This window comes from Pan paniscus, chromosome 6 (genome assembly GCF_029289425.2).
Source record: "Pan paniscus chromosome 6, NHGRI_mPanPan1-v2.0_pri, whole genome shotgun sequence".
NCBI classification, from domain to species: domain Eukaryota; kingdom Metazoa; phylum Chordata; class Mammalia; order Primates; family Hominidae; genus Pan; species Pan paniscus.
In genome coordinates, this window is record NC_073255.2 from 105,697,910 (window position 1) to 105,725,296 (window position 27,387).

General features: G+C 34.3%; 2 protein-coding genes across 18 annotated transcripts in view; one reads left to right on the forward strand and one right to left on the reverse strand.

Moving 5' to 3' along the window:
* The window catches only part of RUNDC3B (RUN domain containing 3B), a 207,997-nt gene extending 191,945 nt beyond the window's left edge, over positions 1 to 16,052 (forward strand). For all 13 annotated transcript variants that reach the window (XM_008976308.4, XM_034964374.3, XM_034964377.3 and 10 more), the window contains one exon: positions 13,644 to 16,052. In XM_008976308.4, the coding sequence (XP_008974556.1) occupies positions 13,644 to 13,789 (146 nt within the window). In that variant the 3' untranslated portion in view covers positions 13,790 to 16,052. The remainder of the gene's footprint in view (positions 1 to 13,643) is intronic.
* A 1,261-nt stretch (positions 16,053 to 17,313) lies between these two features.
* Positions 17,314 to 27,387, reverse strand: part of SLC25A40 (solute carrier family 25 member 40) — a 42,811-nt gene continuing 32,737 nt past the window's right edge. For 2 of the 5 annotated variants that reach the window (XM_008976304.4, XM_003822721.5), the window contains 3 exons: positions 25,393 to 25,474; positions 20,500 to 20,580; positions 17,314 to 20,131 (listed from right to left, as the gene is read on the reverse strand). In XM_008976304.4, the coding sequence (XP_008974552.1) occupies positions 20,019 to 20,131; positions 20,500 to 20,580; positions 25,393 to 25,474 (276 nt within the window). In that variant the 3' untranslated portion in view covers positions 17,314 to 20,018. The remainder of the gene's footprint in view (positions 20,132 to 20,499; positions 20,581 to 25,392; positions 25,475 to 27,387) is intronic. The other 3 variants (XM_063606286.1, XM_055114645.1, XM_034964380.3) reach the window with 2 other exon arrangements.

Below are 27,387 nucleotides of genomic sequence, written 5' to 3' on the forward strand. Positions count from 1 at the left end.
AACTATTTGAAAATTACTCTTTTCCTGTACCATCTATATTTTGGTTGCAGATGATTGCCAGAGAATAATAGTGACATCTCTGTTAATCATGCTAGAAATTAAGCAGCCATTATGATTAAAAATGGTCTGCCTTTGTGTCTTTCTCGTGTGTGTGTGTGGGGCTAATCTTCTCAAAACACTTGTCTTTGTTACCTTCATTTACTCACTTCCTGTACTTTTTTTTACCCCTGCCAATCTAGCTTTTGTGTCACTTTAATAAAAGGACTCATCAAGGTAATCAGCTATTAACATATTGCAGAGAACTGCTAATGTCAGTTCTATCTTATTCCATTAAACTTCTCAGCAGCTTTTGACACAACTGACCACTTCCTCATTCTTGAATCACTCATGGTACCTGGTTTATTGAGTATTTTAAAAATCTTCAGGAACAAACATAAAAGTGTTTTATTTTTTCCTATTACTGCTTTCAGATGTGCAATATCAGCCTCTCTTCCCATTGGGTTGCATCTTCCCAACATCATTTGGTCCAATTCCCTAACTTTTCAGGCTAGTTTGAATTATATGGTCCCATTTCAGTTTCTAAGACTCAACCTATTGGTTTTAAAACCAGTCATCTATTCGGTTCAAAGCTCTTTTCTTTCTCTCCTTCAGCATAGGTTAAAGCTGTTACTCCAGCACTTTGGATTGCATGAGTTCACTGGTATGATCTGGTTCTCAATCTTTTATCTTTCTTTCTTTCCTCCCAGTTTACAACTTCAGGTATATATGAGAGCTAGGGGAAGAAAGATAATCCCCTACCTCAGGGGAACCTGCATTCCCTTAAGCCTCCAATTTTTACCCTGCCTTCTCTCTTGCAGTAAATATTGGCACTATAGCCATTATCCTAGATTCTATTCTTTCTCCTTACAATTACAGTCAATTTATAAACAAGTCCTGTCAGCTCCCATATAAAACATGCTATATACATTTACTCATAATCTTCTCTATTACTGCAACCTTAGTCTCTGCCACTTGGAGCAAGCTGCTTGCCCCCTCACAGTCCATTCTCCACGTAGCAATCAGTGACCTTTAAAAACTTAGATCAGAAAATATTATAAGCCTGCTTCAGACTCTCCAATGGCTTTCAATGGCAATTAGAATAAAATCCAAACTGCTTTTCCTAGCCTCCTACTTGACCTTGTTCTTGCCAGCATCTGCCTGTTTTCATACCATTCTTTTCCTTGTTCTGTGTACCATAGCAAACTGACCTAGCTATTTCTTCAGGGTTCTGTGTACCATAGCAAACTGACCTAGCTATTTCTTCAGGCTGGTTCCTGCCTTGACTGTCTTTGCACTTGCTTTTTCCACTGCCCCAGAGCTTCTTTCTTAAGGCCTTTGGGTGGTAGATTCTTTTCAAAGGTCATCTTTCTAAAGAAGCTTTCACTGACTGCCATACTGTAAATAGCCACCCCCATCCCCATCTCTGTTCCCAGCCCATGCCAGGCATGCTCTATCATACTGCCATGCATTTTATTATGATTCTTGTCTGTAAACCCCCTCTGAACTGTAAGGTTCATGAGGGTAAAAATCTTATCCATCATTTTCACCAGTGTATGACTAGAGTCTTGACACAAAATAGGCAACTTATTAAACATTTATTGATTAAGTAACCATATAATGACATAGGATGTGAGGAATAAAGTAGAAATTCATTTAACTAGCAGGCTTAGGCACTGTAAATATTGTGTCGAACTGAATTTTCTGCTTTCTTTAAGTTGGTTGTTGAAATGTTCTCAAAGGGCCTTAATCTTAATATTTTAATATTTTAGTGCTTTTTTTATAAATCCAATAGTAACTTGGATTCACTGTCATAATCTATAATGAGTATATTTTAAAAGCTAATTCATACTATGAATGATTTTATTTATGATGATTCTTCATCTAAAAGACATTTAGGATTTTATTCTAATTTTTAATTATAGGTGTTTTGATATCAACAGGACAAGAGTAATAATGAGCATTTTGACACTATAAAAACAACTGTATTGTCTTCAATAATTCAAGGTTTAATAGCAGATTAAAAGTTACTTACAGAGTTTCCATACCCAATTATTTAATAAAATGAGTAAAAATTAACCAAAAATCTACCAACTGCCACCCAACAAGAAAGGAGGCTGCATGATATAATAGACTACAAAAAACTGGTGATCAGGAAGGAAACATGTTCTCATGATGAGTTAGTAAGACTCCTAGAATTCTCAAATCTGATTTTAAAAAACCGAGGAATTTTGGACAGTTGAGACAATGGAGTGATGCAGGTTTGAATCAGCATATCCTATACAAATATAATAAAAAAAGAGAACAAATAAAACCACACAAAACCCAAGCTTTCAGCATAAACAGCAGACATTAAATAAACTTCAAATTGCCTGGGAGTAGAAAAATAAATACCAAATACAAGCAGGCTCTCATGCTCCTGTAACAAGCTGTGAGCACAGGGGTGGAGGAAAAATTAAACTGTGCAAAAGAAGGAATTGGGATGTTTGTGGCAGGCCTTAGATTGATCAAAAATCACCTCTAGAAAGATAAAGTCAACCCTAAGTGTGAACATATGAAAACAGCATTCTGGTAAAGTACATGTGGGATGCAGAGAAGCAGTGTTAAGAAGGTAAATTTAAAGCCAGAAAAGCCATACAGTAAAAACAAACAAACAAACAACAACAGCATACTTTGGCACACTGACAGGAGGTACTTGCGGCAGCACTCCTCCCAAGGGGGAACGAGCTATGGGGAGTCTGTCCCTTGCAGACCCCTGACCCAGCGACAGATGCATAAAGTACACAGACACACAGATATTCTGCTATGCCAGTCCAGCTGAAGGTCCGAGCTGCTTACGGGCTCTCTGCTGAGTCCTGTAAACAGTTGTGACTCGGCCCTGATCAGCTAGTCAGACTGATTATTCAGTAAGATTAACAAAAGCTTGAGTCAACACCATTAGAGGGTAATTGACATTGAGGGCTTCCTGAGTAAAAGGTACTTAAGCACCCAGGGTACACCAAAGGTTAGTCTTAGAAGGCCATTACATAATGGTAAAGGGATCAATTCAACAAGAAGAGCTAACTATCCTAAATATATATGCACCCAATACAGGAGCACCCAGATTCATAAAGCAAGTCCTTAGTGACCTACAAAGAGACTTAGACTCCCACACAATAATAATGGGAGACTTTAACACCCCACTGTCAACATTAGACAGATCAACGAGACAGAAAGTTAACAAGGATACCCAGGAATTGAACTCAGCTCTGCACCAAGCGGACCTAATAGACATCTACAGAACTCTCCACCCCAAATCAACAGAATATACATTCTTTTCAGCACCACACCACACCTATTCCAAAATTGACCACATAGTTGGAAGTAAAGCTCTCCTCAGCAAATGTAAAAGAACAGAAATTACAACAAACTGTCTCTCAGACCACAGTGCAATCAAACTAGAACTCAGGACTAAGAAACTCACTCAAAACCGCTCAACTACATGGAAACTGAACAACCTGCTCCTGAGTGACTACTGGGTACATAACGAAATGAAGGCAGAAATAAAGATGTTCTTTGAAACCAACGAGAACAAAGACCCAACATACCAGAATCTCTGGGACACATTCAAAGCAGTGTGTAGAGGGAAATTTATAGCACTAAATGCCCACAAGAGAAAGCAGGAAAGATCCAAAATTGACACTCTAACATCACAATTAAAAGAACTAGAAAAGCAAGAGCAAACACATTCAAAAGCTAGCAGAAGGTAAGAAATAACTAAAATCAGAGCAGAACTGAAGGAAATAGAGACACAAAAAACCCTTCAAAAAATTAATGAATCCGGGAACTGGTTTTTTGAAAACATCAACAAAATCGTTAGACCGCTAGCAAGAATAATAAAGAAGAAAAGAGAGAAGAATCAAATAGATGCAATAAAAAATGATAAAGGGGATATCACCACCGATCTCACAGAAATACAAACTACCATCAGAGTATACTACAAACACCTCTACGCAAATAAACTAGAAAATCTAGAAGAAATAGATAAATTCCTCGACACATACACCATCCCAGGACTAAACCAGGAAGAAGTTGAATCTCTGAATAGACCAATAACAGGATCTGAAATTGTGGCAATAATCAATAGCTTACCAACCAAAAAGAGTCCAGGACCAGATGGATTCACAGCTGAATTCTACCAGAGGTACAAGGAGGAACTGGTACCATTCCTTCTGAAACTATTCCAATCAATAGAAAAAGAGGGAATCCTCCCTAACTCATTTTATGAGGCCAGCATCATCCTGATACCAAAGCCAGGCAGAGACACAACCAAAAAAGAGAATTCTAGACCAATATCCTTGATGAACATTGATGCAAAAATCCTCAATAAAATACTAGCAAACCAAATCCAGCAGCACATCAAAAAGCTTATCCACCATGATCAAGTGGGCTTCATCCCTGGGATGCAAGGCTGGTTCAACATACGCAAATCAATAAATGTAATGCAGCATGTAAACAGAACCAAAGACAAAAACCACATGATTATCTCAACAGATGCAGAAAAGGCCTTTGACAAAATTCAACAACCCTTCATGCTAAAAACTCTCAATAAATTAGGTATTGATGGGACATATCTCAAAATAATAAAGAGCTATCTATGACAAACCCACAGCCAATATCATACTGAATGGGCAAAAACTGGAAGCATTCCCTTTGAAAACTGGCACAAGACAGGGATGCCCTCTCTCACCACTCCTGTTCAACATAGTGTTGGAAGTTCTGGCCAGGGCAATTAGGCAGGAGAAGGAAATAAAGGGTATTCAATTAGGAAAAGAGGAAGTCAAATTGTCCCTGTTTGCAGATGACATGATTGTATATCTAGAAAACCCCATTGTCTCAGCCCAAAATCTCCTTAAGCTGATAAGCAACTTCAGCAAAGTCTCAGGATACAAAATCAATGTACAAAAATCACAAGCATTCTTATACACCAATAACAGACAAACAGAGAGCCAAATCATGAGTGAACTCCCATTCACAATTGCTTCAAAGAGAATAAAATACTTAGGAATCCAACTTACAAGGGACGTGAAGGACCTTTTCAAGCAGAACTACAAACCACTGCTCAATGAAATAAAAGAGGATACAAACAAATGGAAGAACACTCCATGCTCATGGGTACGAAGGATCAATATTGTGAAAATGGCCATACTTCCCAAGGTAATTTACAGATTCAATGCCATCCCCATCAAGCTACCAATGACTTTCTTCACAGAATTGGAAAAAACTGCTTTAAAGTTCATATGGAACCAAAAAAGAGCCCGCATTGCCAAGTCAATCCTAAGCCAAAAGAACAAAGCCAGAGGCATCACGCTACCTGACTTCAAACTATACTACAATGCTACAGTAACCAAAACAGCATGGTACTGGTACCAAAACAGAGATATAGATCAATGGAACAGAACAGAACCCTCAGAAATAATGCCGCATATCTACAACCATCTGATCTTTGACAAACCTGACAAAAACCAGCAATGGGGAAAGGATTCCCTATTTAATAAATGGTGCTGGGAAAACTGGCTAGCCATATGTAGAAAGCTGAAACTGGATCCCTTCCTTACACCTTATACACAAATTAATTCAAGATGGATTAAAGACTTACATGTTAGACCTGAAACCATAAAAACCCTAGAAGAAAACCTAGGCAATACCATTCAGGACATAGGCATGGGCAAGGACTTCATGTCTAAAACACCAAAAGCAATGGCAACAAAAGCCAAAATTGACAAATGGGATCTAATTAAACTAAAGAGCTTCTGCACAGCAAAAGAAACTACCATCAGAGTGAACAGGCAATCTACAAAATGGGAGAAAATTTCCACAACCTACTCATCTGACAAAGGACTAATATCCAGAATCTACAATGAACTCAAACAAATTTACAAGAAAAAAAAAACCCATCAAAAAGTGGGCGAAGGACATGAACAGACACTTCTCAAAAGAAGACATTTATGCAGCCAAAAAACACATGAAAAAATGCTCATCATCACTGGCCATCAGAGAAATGCAAGTCAAAACCACAATGAGATACCATCTCACACCAGTTAGAATGGCGATCATTAAAAAGTCAGGAAACAACAGGTGCTGGAGAGGATGTGGAAAAATAGGAACACTTTTACACTGTTGGTGGAACTGTAAACTAGTTCAACCATTGTGGAAGTCAGTGTGGCAATTCCTCAGGGATCTAGAACTAGAAATACCATTTGACCCAGCCATCCCATTACTGGGTATATACCCAAAGGACTATAAATCATGCTGCTATAAAGACACATGCACACATATGTTTATAGCGGCACTATTCACAATAGCAAAGACTTGGAACCAAGCCAAATGTCCAACAACGATAGACTGGATTAAGAAAATGTGGCACATATACACCATGGAATACTATGCAGCCATAAAAAATTGAGAGTTCATGTCCTTTATAGGGACATGGATGAAACTGGAAACCATCATTCTCAGCAAACTATCACAAGGACAAAAAACCAAACACTGAATGTTCTCACTCATAGGTGGGAATTGAACAATGAGAACACATGGACACAAGAAGGGGAACATCACACTCCAGGGACTGTTGTGGGGTAGGGGTAGTGGGGAGGGATAGCATTAGGAGATATACCTAATGCTAAATGATGAGTTAATGGGTGCAGCACACCAACATGGCACATGTATACATATGTAACAAATTTGCACATTGTGCACATGTACCCTAAAACTTAAAGTATAATAATAATAAAATAAAATAAAATTTAAAAAAAAATCACGAGTAAACAAACTAGCTAGCTAAACTACTCTGCCTTTCTTTATTACTATTTTAATTTGTTTAACTAAAGGTAAAGGGATCAGGCCACCTTTAGCCAGATCTATTACCAAAGTTATGCAAACCTCTGGCCTTCCAAGAAGATTTATGTCCATTTCTATAACTATCTCTAATATTTTTTCCACAAGCCTGATTGAACCCCAACAGGTACTCTTTTTAAAATTTCATAAACCATCCAAATCACATAGCCCTTTCCATAGAAATCCTGAGGAGCAAACACACTGTCTATGCAAAACTATTTTTTTTTCTTTCTTTAAAATTGAGTATCTTTATTTTTTATTTTTATTTTTTTTTAATTTTTTTATTTCCATAAGTTACTGGGAAATAGGGAATGTTTGGTTACATGACTAAGTTCTTTAGTGGTGATTTATGAGATTTTGGTGCACCCATCACCTGAGCAGTATACACTGCACCCAACTGTAGTCTTTTATCCCACATCCCCTTCCCACCCCTTTCCTCTCAGTCCCCAAACTCCTTTGTCTCTTTCTTATGCTTTTGCATCCTCATAGCTCAGCTGCCACTTATGAGTAAGAAAATACGATGTTTGGTTTTCCATTCCTGAGTTACTTCAGTTAGAATAATAGTCTCTAATCTCATCCAGGTTGCTGTAAATGCCATTAATTCATTCCTTTTTATGAATGAGTAGTATTCCATTTCATATATACACACACACACACACACACACACACATATATATATACACACTCACCTACATACATACATACATACCAGTTTCTGTATCCACTTGTTGATTGATGGGCATTTGGGTTTGTTATACCTTGCAAAACTAATTTTAAAAAATCACATAAATTGAGAAAAATAATTAAGCCAATGAACTTCACCGCCCAGGAAAACAATAGTGAAGCAGGAAAAAAGATGTTATAAAGCCATATAATTTCTGTATCCTATTAAAGTAACTTTTAAAATTGATACATAATGGATATACATATTTTGGGGGTACATGTGATAATTTGATACTTTCATAAAATAAAATCATATAATTTTATTAAATATCCTCCAACAAGCAATTAGTCATAAGACAGAAACATTTCAAATTGGAAATCAAAACCTAAGAACATCAATGTCTAATAAAGAAGAAGAAATGACGTGTCATGTGAGGAACCCAGTGGGAGGTGATTGCATTATTGAGGCGAGTCTTTCCCAGGTTGTTCTCATGATAGTGAATGAGTCTCACAAGATCTGATGGTTTTAAAAAGGGGAGTTTCCCTGCACAAGCTCTCTTGTCTGCCACCATGTGAGATGTGCCTTTCACCTTCCACCATGATTGTGAGGCATCCCCAGCCACATGGAACTGTGAGTCCATTAAACCTCTTTTTTTCACAAATTGCCTAGTCTTGGGTACGTCTTATCAGCAGTGTGAAAGTGGACTAATATAGTAAATTGGTACCAATAGAGTGGGGCACTGCTGAAAAGATACCCAAAAATGTGGAAGGGACTTTGGAACTGGGTTAACAGGCAGAGGTTGGAACAGTTTGGAGAGCTCAGAAGAAGACAGGAAAATGTGGGAAAGTTTGGAACTTCCTAGAGACTTGTTGAATATCTTTGACCAAAATGCTGATAATGATATGGACAATGAAATCCAGGCTGAGGTGGTCTCAGATGGAGATGAAGAACTTGTTGGGAACTGGAGCAAAGGTGACTCTTGTTATATTTTAGCAAAGAGACTGGCAGCATTTTGCCCCTGCCATAGAGACTTGTGGAACTTTGAACTTGAAAGAGATGATTTAGGGTATCTGGTGGAAGAAATTTCTAAGCAACAAAGCATTCAAGAGTGATTGGGTGCTGTTAAAGGCATTCAATTTATAAGGGAAGGAGAGCATAAAAGTTCAGAAAATTTGCAGCCTGACAATGTGATAGAAAAGAAAATACCTCCTGCACATGGTGAAACCCTGTCACTACTAAAAATACAAAAAAAATTAGCTGGGCATGGTGGCGGGTGCCTGTAGTCCCAGCCACTTGGGAGGCTGAGGCAGAAGAAAGGCATGAACCTGGGAGGTGGAGCTTGCAGTGAGCCGAAATCACACCACACTCCAGCCTGGGTGACAGAGCGAGACTCCATCTCAAAAAAAAAGAAAGAAAAAGAAAATACCATTTTCTGAGGAGAAACTCAAGCCAGCAGAGATTTGCATAAGTAACAAGGAGCCAAATGTTAATCCCCAAGACAATGGGAGAAATGTCTAAGCCCCAAGCCTTGGCAGCTTCCATGTGGTGTTGAGCCTGCAAGTGCACACAAGTCAAGAATTGGGGTTTGGGAACCTCTGCCTAGATTTCAGAAGATGTAAGGAAATACCTGGATGCCCAGGCAGAAGTTTGCTTCAGGGGTGGGGCCCTCATGAAGAACTTCTACCAGGGCAGTGCAGAAGGGAAATGTGGGGTCAGAACCCCCACACAGAGTCCCTACTGGGGCACCACCTAGTGGAGCTGTGAGAAAAGGACCACTGTCCTCCAGATCCCAGAATTGTAGATCCACTGACATCTTGCATCATCCACCCAGAAAAGCCACAGACACTTAGCACCAGCCTGTGAAGGCAGCCAGAAGCGAGGCTGTACTCTGCAAAACCACAGCGGTGGAGCTGCCCAAGACCATGGGAACCCATCCCTTGCATCAGCATGACCTGGATGTGAGACAGGGAGTCAAAGGAGATCATTTTGGAACCTTAAGATTTGTCTGCCCTGCTGGATTTTGGACTTTCTTGGGGTATGTAGCCCATTTGTTTTGGCCAATTTCTCCAATTTGGAACAGCTGTATCTACCCAGTGCCTGTACCCTCATTGTATCTAGGAAGTAACTAACTTGCTTTTGCTTTATAGGCTCATAGGTAGAAGGAACTTGCCTTGTCTCAGATGACATTGGACTGTGGACTTTTGAATTGATGCTGAAATGAGTTAAGACTTTGAGGGACTGTTGGGAAGGCATGATTAGTTTTGAAATGTTAGGACATGAGACTTGGGAGGGGCCAGGGGAAGAATGATATGGTTTGGCTGTCCCCACCGAAATCTTATCTTGAATTGTAACTCTCAAAATTCCCACGTCATGGGAGGAACCTGGTGGGAGGTGATTTAATTACGGGGGCAGATCTTTAGTGTGCTGTTCTCATGATAGTGAATGAGTCTCACGAAATCTGATGGTTTTAAAAAGGGGAGTTTCCCTGCATAAGCTCTCTTCTCTTGTCTGCTGCCATGTGAGATGTGCCTTTCACCTTCCACCATGATCATGAGGCTTCCCCAGTCACGTGGAAGTGTGAATCCATTAAACCTCTTTATTTCATACATTTCCAAGTATCAAGTATGCCTTATCAGCAGCGTGAAAATGGACTAATACAAGGTATCTAAAGAAGAATGGATTTGAAAGAAAACTTAATCTAAAACACTGAAGAAAAATGGGAAAACAACCAAGAGAATGAAAATGAGATAAAGAAAGAAGTAAAATGAGTTAGGAAGTGGTTGAATTGGAAAGGCAAGAATATCAAATTTACATGTTTATAGAGTCACTGGAGAAGATAAAATAGTGGAACAGAACTAATACCAAAATCTATCATTCAAGAACAACGTTTGGAAGTAAATGAAGACATAATATACAAATTGAAAGATCTAACCAAGTACTAAAGAAAATTTGCCTGAAGTAATCACCTACAAGACAAATTCTACTAAAATTATTACTTAGTAACAATAATGAAAACATATTGGTGACTTCCAGGCAAAAAGATGAAACAAACTAGAAAGGGAGAAAAGAATGAAGTTGGCATTAGATTTGTCTAGTTGTATAAAGGTAACAACTAGAACTAAAATACAAACCTTCCTAAATAATTTTTTTTAAAGCAAATGTGTCATCTAGAAAGAGAAGTATAGCAAATTTAACAAAGCAAAATAATTTGTCACAGCAGAGAGCCTATCAAAAGAAATTAATGAAATGGCAAACAACATATACCAAGGAGAGAAACAGTAAATATAACTATATACATAAAATTACAACAAAATTATGATTTATTCTGAATGGCTAAATATAAAGGATTAGACAAATATGTAACAGGCAAATAAAAATACAAACAAGGGGCCAGGCATGGTGGCTCATGCCTGTAATCCCAGCACTTTGGGAGGCTGAGGCGGGCAGATCACTTGAGGTCAGGAGTTCGAGACCAGCCTGACCAACATGGTGAAACACTGTCTCTATTAAAAATACAAAATTAGCCAGGTGCGGTGGTGGGCCCCTGTAATCCCAACTACTGGGGAGGCTGAGGCAGGTGAATTGCTTGAACCTGGGAGGCCGAGATTGCAGTGAGCTGAGACTGTGCCACTGCACTCAAGCCTGGGTGCTAGAGTGAGACTCTGTCTCAAAAACAAACAAACAAAACCAAAAAACACAAAGCAGGGTAGCAACCCTTATATCAGATGGGTAGATTTTAAACCAAAATGCATTAAGCATTACAAGGAAAGATATGTTTTAATGCTAAAAAAATTAAGATATAACAGGATTATACAACAAATAATGATATCCCCCTTTATATAAGGAAACAGAAATCCAGTGACAGTTGAAGACATACTATTCTCAGTATAAGACAAATCAAATAGACAAAAAAGAATATAATACACCTAAACAACATAATTACTAGGGTATATCTTATGCTCTATGGAACTTTATAACCTGAAAATAGATAATATAACTTCTTAAGTACAGATAGAACAGTCTCAAAAATGTTCAGAAGTTAGCTCATAAAGAAAACATAAGCTGGGTGCAGTGGTGCATGCCTGTAATCCCCCAGATACCTGGGTGGATTGTTTGAGCCCAGGAGTTCCTGACCATTCTGGGCAACACAGTTAGACCCTATCTCAAGAAAAAAAAGAAAGCAATAAATGTATAAAGTAAAATATTACAAACAGTATTCTCTAATCACAGTGCAAAAGAACCCTAGAAATTATTGATAACTTTTTTTTGTTGTTCAAAAGGGCCCCTCCACCTGGGTATAAACCCGTCAAACAACTTGTGGGTAACAGGGAAATAAAAGCTGAAATTAAATTTTCTTTTTTAAAATTATTATGTTCAGTAATTATTATACTGTCTTTTTTAAATATCAACTTTTATTTTAGATTCAAAGGGGTGTATTTGCAGGTTTGTTACATGGGTATATTGTGTGATGCTGAGGTTTAGGGTACAATTGATCCCATCACCCAAGTAGTTAGCATAGTACCCAACAGGTAGTTTTTCCACCCTTGCCCCCCACCACACCTCCCCTTCTAGTTGACCCCACTGTCTACCACTGCCATCTTTATATCCATGAGTATTCAGTGTTTAGCTCTCACTTATAAGAGATTATATGTGGTATTTGGTTTTCTATTCCTATGTTAATTCACTTAAGATAATGGCCTCTAGTTTCATCCATGTTGCTGCAAAGGACATGATGTCATTCCTTTTTTATGGCTGCATAGTAGTCCATGGTGTAGATGTACCACATTTTCTTTATCCAGTCCACTGCTGATGGGCTCCTAGGTTGATTCCATGTCTTTGCCATTGTGAATAGTGCTATGATGAACATATGAGTGCATATGTCTTTTTGGCAGAACGATTTATTTTCTTCTGGATATATACCCAGTAATGGGATTGCTGGGTCGAATGGTAATTCTGTTTTAAGTTCTTTGAGAAATCTTCAAATTGCTTTCCACAGTGGCTGAACTAATTTGCCAGTAAATATAAAGGGATTAACAAATGTGTAACAGGCAAATAGAAACACAAAGAAAGCAGCGTAGCAACCCTTATATCATGTCATTTGGTTTAAAATATCATATTTTAAACCAAAATGCATTCCCTATTCTCAGTCACTTTGCCAACATCTGTTCTTTTTTGACTTTTAAAATAATAGCCATTGTGACTGGTGTGAGATGGTATCTCATTGTGGTTTTGATTTGCGTTTCTCTGATGATTACTGATGATGAGCATATATTCATGATTGTTGACCACTTCTGTGTCTTCTTTTGAGAAGTGTCTTCGTGTCTTTTGCTCACCTCTTAATGGGGTTATTTTTTGCTTGTTTAATGTTTAAGTTCCTTATAGATTCTGGATATCAGACATTTGTTGGATGCAGAGTTTACAAATATTTTCTCCCATTCTGTAGGTTGTCTGTTTACCTTGTTGATAGTTTCTTTTGCTGTGCAGAAGCTCTTTAGTTTAATTAGGTCCCTCTTGTCAATTTTTGGTTTTGTTGCAATTGCTTTTAAGGACTTACGTCATAAATTCTTTTCCTTATGTTTTATTTTTCTGCATATGGCTAGACAGCTATCCCAGCACCATTTATTGAATAGAGAGTCTTTTTCCCATTGCTTACTTTTGTCAACTTTGTCAAACATCAGATGGCTATACATGTGCAGCTTTATTTCTGGGTTCTCTATTCTGTTCCATTGGTCTTTGTGTCTGTATAACAGCACCTTTCTATTTTGGTTACAGCTTGAAGTTAGTTGATGTGATGCTTCTAGCTTTGTTCTTTTTTATTAGGATTGCTTTGGTATTTGTGCTTTTTGGTTCCATATGAACTGTAGGATTTTTTTTCTAATTCTGTGAAAAATGATGTTGGTACTTTAATGGGGATAGCAGTCAATCATGCAATTTGTTCTGTAGGTTTCTTTGGGCAGTATGGTCATTTTCACAGTATTGATTCTTCCAGTTTCTAATGGTTTTAGGATCTTATTTGTATCATTCTTGAAGGGCAATTAATTATTTGCTATTTAATTCTAATTTTCAGGTAAAGAAGATACTCCCTCATTACTTGGCCTCTGTGGATCTCTAACGTCAGTGGCAAGTTACAAGTCTCTAACAAGCTTAAAATCTAATGACTACCTTGCAAGTCCTACAACAGAGATGACGAGTCCAGGCCTAACTCCATCCTGAAAATTTTTGTGTAAAAGCCAAAACTTTTTATGTTGTAAATGTTTAATTTACATGTTTGACTGCTGGGAAGACCTTTGAAATTTTATATTGTTCTGGTACATGTCTGAAATTCTATTGCTTGGAGAGAATCCCCTCCAGTTAAGAGATTTTGAGTGAAAAACATAATGATCCTGCCATTTTTCATTTTTAAAATTCTTACATTTGTCATTGAGAAAGTTCAAAATGGAATAGGCTTTAAAAAAAAAACTTTCAAAGATCCGCCAAATCATTCATAGCAAATTGTACATATTGTTCAGCTGATTTTTATATATTTAAATACACCTTAGTGGCCAGAGACTGACTTCAAGGTTTTATTCCAGAGACTCCAGAGACTTAAGCTAAGTATTTTTTCATTCTTTCAGATTTTCAAAAAAAAAAAAAAAGTTAATTTCATTTTTTCATTAATGTCTTCCTAAGTTCTATGCTTTAAATGCCTTGTTTTTAATAACGGGAAAGTTCTCAGCTGCGTTTTCACAGTGGCTTATTCAGTTTTTCTTTAATATTTACCATTTGGTATCAATTCAGCATTCCACTTAACATTTTATAAATTCTATAGGAATATGCCTGTTTTGGTAGTTACTGACTTAATTTGTTAGTGCCACAAGGAAAATATTTTACAGTATTTTATGCCATTTAGGTAAAATGAATAAACTGTTTTCCAAGATTTTCTTAAAAGATTATCAATTTAAAAGTATGATCAAGTATGCCTCAAAAACTAGAAACATTTCAAAATGTAGAACAAACGTTGAAAAATTGTTTTGCCAGGAAAGAGTTCAAGTTCAGTTAAGGATTTGAGAGGCTTTTAAACAAGGATCAGTAGGATAGTTATCATATTTACTTAATATATGTCTGATATTCAGTGCTGGTTCTTTTTCCTGTTTGTGCAACAATGAAGTGTGTCATGTGTGTTTTATAGCCTCTATCATTAATCACACCAGAGTCTCATTTTAAAACATTTTAATGTTAAAACATCCCCACACTTATACACAGGTAAAATTAGTTTTTTTTTTTAAAGTTGTAATCTGTACTTTTTTTTTTTTTTGCAATTTTTGAAACAGCTACATTAATCCCTAAAATTCCCACCATACTGAAAATGTATGGCGTGTATTTTCTATAGTAAGTAATATGAGGAAAACATGATTAGCTGTGCCAAAGAAATTTTATACATTGTTTACATGATGAGGCCACAGTACTTACTGAGGACTTCATATGGTTGTTTTGTTTATTATTATTGAGAAGAGTTAAGAGCTGAGGTTACCACATTCATTCTTTGTGTTAGAAATATAGGAGTGTGGTGGTTTTCTGCAATATTTAGAGCTTAGTCTCATAATTTGGAATTTAAGATAATTAGTAGTAACAAGGCAAGTCTTTTATGTAAGACAGTCAAACAGTGTCACTTCAGGGACAAAGGCCTGGAAGCCCTTAAAATAAGTTATCTTAGATGTGCCAGAACATATTCAGAGCTTTATTCCTTTAAGCTTAAAGCTTCAATACTTGTAGAAATGCAAATATTCTTGAGAAATGATACATTTTTGTTCTCAATTTCTCAATTCTACATACCTGATTATGAGTGAAGTATCCAAAGCAGGTTTTCATCAGCATGGGGGATGGAAGGTAGGTATAATATGAGGACAATGGAAACTTTGGGAGAAGGGAGTGAGGAAATGGATAAAGAGAAATTTGAAAATTTTAGGCTGGACTTGAGCACTATTGCTGCTTTCCTATGAACTATCAGAATGTTTAAATGCTTTATCATTCATGGTCCACTCTCAACCAACATTTATTATCCTTTAGTAATTAAACAATGGTTTTACATACATTTTTATAATGTAGAAGGAAATTCAAGATTCCATAATCGTAAAATTTTTCAGATTTGTCTAATGTGTAATTTGTGCATCTTCACATGCTGCTAAATGCAGATTTAAACATTACATCTGAGGATCATGACTTTTCCTCCTTTCTTGGAGATCTTGGTATAAAATTCATCTGCTGTTATAAAATCAGGTTTCTACAGAGTTCGTTTCACACTAAAGGTAGTTTGTTACTGTTTGCATGAGGAAACCATGTATGTCTCAATCTTTAATTTTAGGTGGTAGTGTTTATTGTTCACCCTCCCTCTTGCCTCCAAAAGAATGCTGAATTATACGCCAATATTTCCATGTGTATTCTGTTGCCTTGATGCGTACTATACTTGTTGCATGTATATTAAAAATTTTGTACTATGCATTGGTGGTCTTATTTTGCTTGAGAAAAAGTTACCTGATTTAAGTACACTTAACTTTTGTTTCAGCAAATGTGGTAAATATATATTATTTCACACCTAAAATACTAACATGAAAATGGAATGGGAGAAATCCTTATTTCAACTCACATCAAGTTAAATATCCTATTTTTTAAAAGTAACATGATATGCTTTAGAATACACAACATCTATTCAATCAATCAGTACAGTTTAGTAGTGGTTCTGGCAGTGTTACTGATTTAATTATAAAATAGTCATGTTTGTTTTCTCACCTGTAAGAATCATCACTATCTTCTTGGCACCTATGAGATGGCATCAGGATGATGTAAGCATTAAATAAAATCACATATAAAAGTTCTAAAGAGATAAATGCCAAATGCAAGCTACTACTAATTATGATTGGCAGAAAAAGTAGATCATAAGTTAGTTGTTAAATCATTAGATTTACATACAGTTTTTAAGTGGTTATCAATGTGTCCCAAATTTACAACTTAGAAAACTGCTTTGTTAAAGTTCCTATCATTAGATGAAATGTGCAGATTTTGCTAAACTAAACTAACATATTGGATTACCACTTAAGTGTCACAAGACTGTTGTTCATTCTGCTCTTCTGAAAGCAAAGCAGCTTCGATTTAGTTTTAGCATTTGTCATTTTAACTGATAGGAAAGGGAAGCTAAAATTACCTCTTTTTCATTATGGTACATTTAAAAAGTATATTTTAATACAAACCAAAACTTTTAGATTTTAACATAGATCACCTTATCATAAGCCCCATTTTCCATACTGCTGGGTATCTTCCAAAACCCAAGTCTAACTGTTTGTTACAACTGTGCCAAAAAGGTTTTCCTAGGTTTCTCACAGCCTTCTTGTTCCTCCTTTAGCGCACAAGGCCTTTGATTACATTTCCATGTTTACACTTTCCCATGTATACACTTTGTTCAAGCCATATGGACTAAATTCTATTGCCTTATTGAGACTCCCACTTCCCTGCATGTTTACTTATTGGATTGCCTGTCAGTCCAACTCAGGTTTCCTGACCACTCCCCTTCTCTGCCCCCAGGCTGAGTGAACAACTCCCCATATTTCCCATGACTCCCTTTGTATGTATGTTTCTATCAATCACTCAATCGTAGCTCTGAAACCTCCTGTGGCCAGTAACAATATCTGAAATGTCTTATCATCTCCAGTGCTTTTTATATACTGCCTACTACATAAAATGATGTCCCAATAAATGTTGACAGATTAAATATAAAAGCAGTAATATCTTTTATTTAAAAAGTTCATCTTAGAAGAAAATTCAAAAGGGATACAATAAACTTTTCCACATCCCAAAAAATTGTGCCCAAGACAAAAAGAGGGAAGAATTTATTTTTAATTTCAAGTTTAGGGGTACATATGCAGGTTTGTTACACAAGTAAACTTTTGTGTCATGGGGATTTATTATACAGATTATTTCATCACCCAGGTATTAAGCCTAGTACCCATTAGTTATTTTTCCTGTTCCTCTCCCTCCTCCCAACCTCCACCCTTTGATAGGCCCCAGTACATGTTGTTCCAAGAGGGAAAAATTTAAAAAACATATGCAGTTAAATAACCATAATGAATAGTTTTCCTAGAAAAAAAAAATTGCCTTTTAAAAAAAATCAAATATGTACTACTTTAAAGGTTGCAACCATCTCATATTGAAAATTAAAGATGTTCCTTCCTAAAATTTTACATTAATCAATTAAATGTTTATGTTAGAAAATTTAACATTAATAGAATAAAAACTGTTTTAGAAACATCACCAAGAACACTGTTGTGGCACATGTTTGCAAATATTGCAATTCCTGCAACATATGTATTGAAAAGTCTGGAAAGCCCATGTGGCTGAGAGTTAAATTTATATACTGAAGTAAGTAAAACCTGGGAATATTCATCATGCCAATTATAGTTAAATTATTTTATCAGACAGAACTCTGGGAGCAAATTAAAATTTTAAAATTTTAGTTATTCCATGGACTGAATTTTTCTAGGTACTATTTTAATACAAATTATTATTATAGCAAAATTCTGAACACTTTTTGGTTGTTAGTATATTTTAAAAGTATTAATATTTCTTTACCTCTTAAATATAAAGAAAGCTTCAATTCAGCCTTCTATTCATCCAGATACATTGCATGTATATGTGTTAAAAAAACTACTAGGCAATTAGATTTAATTATCTTACTTTATTCATAAATAAGAATTTTCCTAAGTGCAGTGAGGGGTAGGAGACATGGAAACCTTTCTCATACTTATAGGTGATATTAAACTGAAATATATAACTGCCTTTTGGGAACAGTATTTTTTCTGCTTTTTTTCTATGAATTACCCATAAGCATAGCAAAACCAAGATAAATTTAAATTTAATATTGTTAAAGAGCACTGTTCAAGATAAACTTTCATGTATATCACAGTATAGCATTATACAATGATTTTACGTAAAAATATTTAGAAGCACAGTGATGATTTTAAGAAACCATAAAACATTTTAATGAAATATAAGAAAGTCATGAATATTTATATGGATATGTATGTTGCAAATTTAAGGTAAATCAACATAGGATAAACACAGAAGATTACATACAAACCCTACATATTTTATTTCTGGTGAAACATATAAACACTTTCCTACTATAGTACAAAATCAATTAGTTCCTCTACCAGCACTAAAGACTTGTCATCTAAATATATTCATTTTAGGGGAGAAAAAATGCTTCACATTTTCCTAAAACAAAGACTGCAATAAATTAGTGCTTAAAAAAAATATATATATAGGATATAGATCCTAAGAAAATAAAACTAAAGTATAAAAAATGAATAGCATTTCTTTTCCTGCCATCATATCCTTTCTTATCTCATTCCTACATAGAATGAATGATAAGCTAAATTATTTAGACATGTATGGTGACTGAAAGCAATGTCTTCAAGGAAACAGCTTCTTGTTTAGCCTCTTACTCTACCATACTTAGAGTAAAAATCAAAGGATATTTTAGAAATATCTTGTAACTATTGTTGTAGCAATAATCTGTCTTGTTAGAACAACACAATAAAAATGACCTAGAGAATTCCATGAACAATGATACTTGGATTACAAGAGAGCTAAAAATCAGAGGCTATTCCTGTGTGCAAACTATTTTTACCAGTCTAAATACCACATGGTTTACCACTGAACACCCAAGTTTGACTGAAGTGAACATTTGCTACTATCAGTAAAAAACTCCCTCTCTTACAGGAATGGCAGAAATATAGACATTTAGTCATCAAAAATGGCACAATGTACATCACACAAATGATTATATTATGGTTCATAAGGAAAACAGCCACAATTTTGATCAGAGAAATGTTAATACATATGAAGCCTTAAAACAGCAACATGGCGGGGAAGGAGAGGGAGGCGGGAACCTAATGCATTTGAATTAAAGGAAACAGGCAATATTTGGTCGATGTGAACAGTGCTATTTAACGAGTGCTTTATCTACTTTACTGAAATACGGAAATACTTATGTACACGATTTAAATGTGCACAAGACTTGGGCTTTTTTCTTCTAGACTATGTACATCATTCAGCACACACTTCAAAAAGTTCTGGTGTATTCAACACACTCCCAGTAAGATTATGTTACACTGAAACATATAATATTAAACTTTCAAGAGACTGCTTTTGATGCTAAGGAGTAATCTGTCTTATTTTTACAAGAATGCTCAATAGTGGTGATTTCTAGAATATCTTTTTCAATATCACCAAAAATAAGATAAAATTTATTTTAAAATTATGATTTAGAGGTAGAGCTGAAATTATTTATTTAAATTATAGGAAAGAAAGACATAAAATCATTGTGACAGAATAATGGTGAAAAACATTCTTGCCTAAGAGTCTCCATCTTCTTTGGCTATAGTTGTTGTTTCAAGTTGAAACAGCATCACTAGTATTGCTGCCTTCGAACATTTTGTTTCTGGAAAAAAGCCTTTCCAAATTCATATGTACTGATCATAATGGCACAAGCAGGAGCAATTTTAATTAAGCGAGGAATTAGGCCTGAAAAAAGAATAGGAATAATCAAAACAAATATTTTTTTCTTAACTTATTTTTAAAAATATTATTTTTTGGCTTTATTCTGATAATTATCAAATTAAATGAAGTAATATGTTCAAATCCATAAATTGGTAGAAAAGACTGCTCACCTCCAACATCCTCACTTCAATCCATATTACATTATAGAGAAATTTTTATCTTATTGATAGTAAATCTTTTATTTAACATTTATTTTAACTTATAATAAAGATATTTAGGAGAAAATAAATGTAGTATGTTACCTATAACTTCCTCCTATAAGTTAATTTTAGAAGGTAATATTTTAAAAGTAATCATTCTATTCAATGATTCGGTAAAGCAAGTATTTTTACCTGAAAATAATCCGGAAAATCCATTTTTAGCAACAATGTTCTTCATTATAATCCAGGTTGACATATGCAAAGGCATAGAAACTAAATGTTAAAATAAAGAAATAATGCTATTATAAATAACAATTTAATAATTCCTACTACAGATAACATAGCCATGGCCCTTGCGGATATATCATTTCTTTACCATAAGAAGAGGTTTGTTTACCTAAAAAGCTACTTTAAGTTTTATTTTTAATAGTTAGATTCATTAAAAATAATAAACAGAAAAAGGCTGTATGTTTAAAGATGTATAGGACTGGATGCAATTAAGGAGGAATGTACTGAAGGTTTCTCCTGACTTGATAATGCTTGTTTCTTAAACTTGATGGTAGTTATTTTTTAAACTTTTTCTAGGTCTTAAAAATTTTTCATAATGAAATTTTTAAAAGACAGCTACTTGGGAGGCTGAGGTGGGAAGATCGATCTCTTGAGCTTAAGAGTTCAAGACCAGCCTGGTCTTGAACTCTTAAGTGAGACCCCTATCTCTTAAAAAGTGTATAGAAACCTTCATGGGGTATCCAATGCCAAAGAAAAGTCCTCACAACCATTTTTTCATTCACATTTTATTGTAAATAGTTTTAAAACTTTTTTTTTCTAAAAGGAGTTTCTGAGGAAAACAGCTCATTCTCCCTAGCAGTGTCCTGAGTTATTACTACCTTTCTGAATGGATATGCTATTCTTGAAATAAATTAGACCAGTGCTGTCTCCTTCAAAGGGTTTATTTTAGCTAATAATAACATCTCGCTTATTTGCAACCACTCAAATATCTGGAAGAAAATGAATAAAAAACTAATTTTTTAAAAACTTAGCAAAAGTAGATGTCACTGAAGTATAAACATAAAGCTTATGAATATAATGTTTATAAACAAAATTTGTTTATTTTCGTTTACACACTATTCTAAAAAGCTGCCTTGGCCCACAGACTACTAGATGCAATAAGATTAAAAAAAAAAATTCTAAGAACCAGGCACACTACCATGTAAACAACATGACAGCTAACAGGATGAAGATTTCAATGTCTTGTTTTGAGACCAGCTGGATGAAGGGCAAACAATCCTATACTGCCCTCTCTAGCTTTTTAGAGTGGCTACTCTACAAAAATCAATGTTTACATAGAAGACAACCCTGAATCATTAAACAATATTAAAGTATGTACCACTAAAGAAGCCTGGGAGAGAAAAGTTAAAGATAAAATGGTATCTTTCAAAAATGACTTTCTAGAATTTTGCCACTTAATGGAGTGTGATTATCTCCAAATTTCATTTATATAAAATATCAGAATCTCTGACTATGAATAAATGAAGACTAAGATAAATGAAGCCTTATGATTTAAGAAGCTGTACTAGCAATAGCATAAGCATAAACATACTAACTACAGCAGCTCAACACTGATTACAAAATATGAATGAAATTTAACTTTCTAAAGAAAGTCAATGACAAGAACTAAGTTGGCAATTTTTACTTCATGTTTAAATTATTTCATTTAAATTTTAAAAACAGGTCAAAGAATGGTGATCAAGCAGCAGGTGTTTCTAATCTTGTAGAACTCATGCCCCAAACTAGTTTCTATTTTAACAGGAAGGTGAAATTAAGAGAATGATAAAAAGAGTATCAACTGAAGGTAAGCCAAGTTCTAGTGGAACCTCAGAAGTGTCTCCTGCCTAGCTTTTCAACATTAAAGAGCTACTCCTACAGGTAATAAGCAAATTCTTACATTGTAAAGAAACACTTTTATTATTAAATATTTCAAGCACAGAGAAAATAAATGCTCATTTACTGAATATCCAAATTTATTATATCATAATACCTCTATTTTTCAGATCCAGTTAAAGCCCTCTATATATTCCTCCCCAACTTTATTTTTCCTCCTTCTCAAAGGTAATAACTCTCATCTTTCTTTTTTCATCTTTCTCATGCATTTGTTTAATGTTTACATCTAAACATATCCAGATGTATACTCTTCTTTGTATACATCTCGAATGTACAGAACAATGTATACTCTTCTTTGTCCTCCTTTTAAACTTTATATAAATGATATCACACTGCACACTTACTTCTGCAATGTGCTTTCAGTATTACCTAGGTTGGTAAGTGTAGCTATATTTTATTCATTTTAATTGCTGCATGGTATTGCATTATATGGATTATAATGATTTATCCATTTTCCTGTAAAGGGACATTTAGGTGATTTCTAACTTTTTGCTGTTTTTAACAATCTTGCCATGGATAGCCTGGTACACGTGCAAAAGTTTCCCTAGGGCACATATCTAGGAGTAGAACTGATAACTCAGAATGGACTCCTTGCTACTGCCAGATTGTTTTCCAAAGTAGCTGTTCCAAAATAATACTCTTACCATCATGGCATAAGGTTCCCAGTGAGCTACATCCTCCCCAACAGTGTAATTTATATAAAATGTTCTCTCACTGCTGTTCCTTGGTATTACTAAAATTGAACATTTTTAATAAGTTTGTTTGGCAAGTAAAACCATTTCATGATACTTTTATTTCTATTTTAAAATAGAAATATAATATAGAAATATTGAAATACAGAAAAATATTGCCTTAAATATTAAAACCAATGTACTAAGTATTTATTAAATCTATTAAATACTTAAATTTTAAAATGTTTAAAAATTAAATATTGCTTGAGTAGTGTTTTTTTTTTTCTATAGTTCAATTGTCCAGTTAAGAATAGTGTTTCAAAAATATTAAATGTGTTCAGAGAAAAAGAAGTTTAACCTCTGGAAAACAAGTAAATTTGGGCCAGGTTTAAAAAGCTAAAACCAGAGATTAAATTTTTAAAAATTAATAATATATGACACACTCATAAATTAGGTAAAAGTTATTTCTGTTATAGGATATGGCATTTACTACATGCTAACGTGCTTCTGAATGCAGCCTCTCTTCCAGTAGATTATGAGCTCTTTGAGGATTTGGGTAATTGTCTCATTTATCTGTATATACCAGCATGGTGCCTGACACAGTATAGGTACTCAGTAATTGACTAATGAATGAAGAACAGAAGAAGTGGTTGAAGTAGGCTGACAGATCATATACTTGCATGGAACTATCATTCTATAGTATGACAGATGCAACACTTCATATTTTCTTTTTTGCTTAGAGAGAAGGGATTTGGTATAGCTGAGCTGTGGAACAAAGGAAGTCACTTCTAAATGGAGCTGAGTTACTTCTTGGATAAATAATGTAAACCAAAATAGTAAGTATGGGCTGATTATCACTCAAATTACAAGTGCAATTTCAACTGAAATATATCTTAGTAAACCTTTAAGTAACTGGTTCATAGCTGAAGTAGGCTAACAGATTAAAATTTACCAATGATAATCATGGAAAATTAAAACCCAACTCTTATTTAAGATTTTTCCTTTTAGGTTTAAATGAGGAAACATTAATTAGAAAAAACCAGTGATAGGTAAGAGTTAAATCTAATAAAGAAAGATGGCTCCCTGGTGCCAGTCTCAATGAAGATATATATCACCATCACTTAGGGATCATCTTCAAAATATACAAGCTAGAGTTCCACCTCAGATTCATTAAATGAGAGTCTACTGAGGGTGATGTCCAGCTGTAGGTATGTTGAATAAGCACCTCAGGTGACTCCAATTATTAGTTACCAACGTAAGTGGCTCCCAAACTTTAGTGTGCATTAGAATCTACCTGTACAGATTCCCATCTTTTCCCTTATCAACCACCATGACCACCAGTACCTCAATGCCACAGTCATTAATCATTTATGCTAAATTACACCAAAAAGAAATTGGTGAAATCCTACTATGTTAAATATTATACTTAAGAGGGGAAATAGAAATTCTGATGAGAAGAAAAGAAGAACGAAACAAAATAATTTTGAACTGTCAAAGGAGGACAGATAGGGCTTAGGTTTCTAGAAGGCTCATGCCTAAAACAGGGAAGTGGGAGAACCCTAATATAATAAAATTTTGACTACCTCCCAGGTTTTCATTAGCTTCTAATATAAGAGGAGAATAGGTATTTGATAGGTCAAAGACAAGGATGTCACCAATATCCATCAGATTCATTTGTAGAGGTTTGTAACCAGCTTCTTTTAACATTATACCTATTTTACTTTTTATGCAAACTATTATAATCATGGGTAGAAGAATTTTTATTTACATTATAATAGTCTTATCACAAGACTTACATAATTTTGTAATAGATAATTTCCCATTGGTTTGCTACACTTTCTAAAGGGAATAAATGATGACAGAGGGATCCTAGTAGAAGCAAATAGGAGTATACTTTTGTTCTAGAAGAAATTACAGGTTATGAAGAAATAAAAATAGATGGGATAATAGGTAGAAAAAATTACAAGAAAGCTTAAAAACAAAATGTGTGTGTGTGTGTGTGTATATATATATATATATACATATATATATAATCAAAAAATAAGAGAAAAAAGGTTTCCAGTAATTTCCTATCCTTTATCCTGATTTGTCTAAATTTATTTTATTGGTTTACTTGAAAGAAGACTTAAAAGGACAATAAAAATAATAATTTGAAATAGATCCGAAAACAAACTTTAGGAAAAAACATCATAAAACAACTTAGCTTTTAAATGACAAAGATTATTTCTTCTTTATCGCAGGTATGAGACTTAACTGATGGCATTCAATAAATATTAGACTTTACATTTTCTTAAATTTTTTGTTTTTGTTTAGTTTTTCTGGGTATTCCATTCTAACAGTATATTACTTTCAGTAAAATACACAAAGAATAATGCAGAAGAAAAAATCTTGTTTTCCTTATTTTAGATATCCCTACAATATCTGGAAGGAAAAACAAAAATGGCATCTTAAAAATATTTTAAATTAAACTTACTTTTATGACTTTCATATGTCCAAAGTTGTGTCTGCTTTTGTGTTTTTACTACATCAAATGGTAAAGTTGCAACAGCTGCAAACTATCAGAAAGTAAAATTGATTAATTTCAATCAACCTGTTAATTTTTCCTAAAATATTTTTACATTCTTCGAATTAGTATATTATTTAAGGATAATGAAAATAATAACCGAACTTTAAAATGAAATAATATATATATTTTTAAGTTTTCATTAAAGCAAATAGATATGTATTTCTCACTATACTCAAAAGTAAAAAGCCTCAGAAAAATTCCCTTACTTTCCTGAGGTCACACAGCTACTAGTTGCAGAGCCACAATTCCAACCAAGCCTCTCTGACTCCACTACCAGCATTCACAATTTCTCACGCTCCTTTGTGTTCTATTATTCCTTTACATCACAAGAAGATACAACACATATGTCAAAGCAGAAATTCTCAAGTATCTAGTGAGCATTTAAAAATTTCCAGCAAACGCTTTTAAAATAGAATAAAAAATTAAATTTGAATAAAGAAAATGAATTTTGAACTTTTAACTCTATAAGCCTTTTAAAATAGTTATGTAAATGTTTACATATTAAAATATACTTACAATGGTTCACAAATCACATTTTTTCCTATTAATGATAAAAGCTGGATGCAAATCACATTTTAAATAACTTTTCTCAAAATAATTTACATTTTTTCCACAATGCCTTAATTAAGGGAGTTTTTTTAAAATAATTTAATTCTTTTAGATATGTTGTTGCAATATTTGATACAACAGCCACGCAAGGTTAAAACTGGTATGCATTTTTGCTTCCCAACTCACATTTGGCCAATATGGTCATAAAATGCCCCTCAAAATCACTTATATTTTATTTCAACCCAACAATTTGTTGATGTACATTCTTGAAATCAGCTTCAAAGATTTCAGGTAAGGTAAAATCAAGGACTGTTTCTCCATCTTCATTATCTTTCATGTAGTAGCTACAATGTTATGTAAGCCATTTTTGAAACTCTTTCTAAAATGAGGTGGTTTAGGCTGTTCTGTTTTCTGACAGAAAGCCTGGACACTCACATTCAGGTGTTTTTTCTGTTGCAGACACAAACCTTTATTTGAAAGCTGTCAAAATGCAGCAATTTTCTAGGTCATTTAAAAAATCATTTAAAAAAATAAATTTTCTAGGTTAAATAGAAATAGTACAATAGAGGACTTTCCTTCATATTTCTGCAAAACTGGTAAATATCCTAAAGCCATTATTCAACAATACTAATTGCTTTTTTTGTTCAATAGACTTATAATCCACTAGGATTAATTTGAAAGATCTTAGACCTGGGAATATTTATATCTAAGTTTTAAAGTCAACTGCTGTGGCTTCCTTGGCCTAGATTTTCTGAGATATTATTACAATATTTTTCTGCAAGTCTGTATCACTTCACTCTGCTCCTTTGCTATTGTTTTTATGTGGTTCCAGTGTGTTATTGTCTCACTACAAGTTATTACAGATTCATTTTTGGAAGTATGTGGGTATAAAAAAAACTGCCAATGTCATGGTGATATAAATCTGCATAATGAAAGTCTACTACAGGACTTTGATATCATTCTACAGGAAGGTGTGGAAAAAGATAAACCTCCTATTACCCAAAAATGGTAACAAGATTCTTTCCTTCCGACTGTAATTTTTGTTCAAATTATTTTAAAAAGTACTTTAGTAGGACAAAATGTTTCCAAAGAAACAGAAATCAGCAGCAGAGGCTAGAAGTGCTTAATGCATATGAGATGACATTGCATGAAATATTACCTAATCAGAGCATTTATTGAATTAATGTATTACAAAATGCTCTAAATAATAAAGCTCTAAAATATTATAACTGTAATGATCTAACAAATCCAAAAGTTTCTCAGAAAAATATGTGTTTGTAACATAAAAACAAATACAGTATATTTAAATTATTTGCTAATAATTTGTTTCCTTAAAATAGATGGAAAATACTT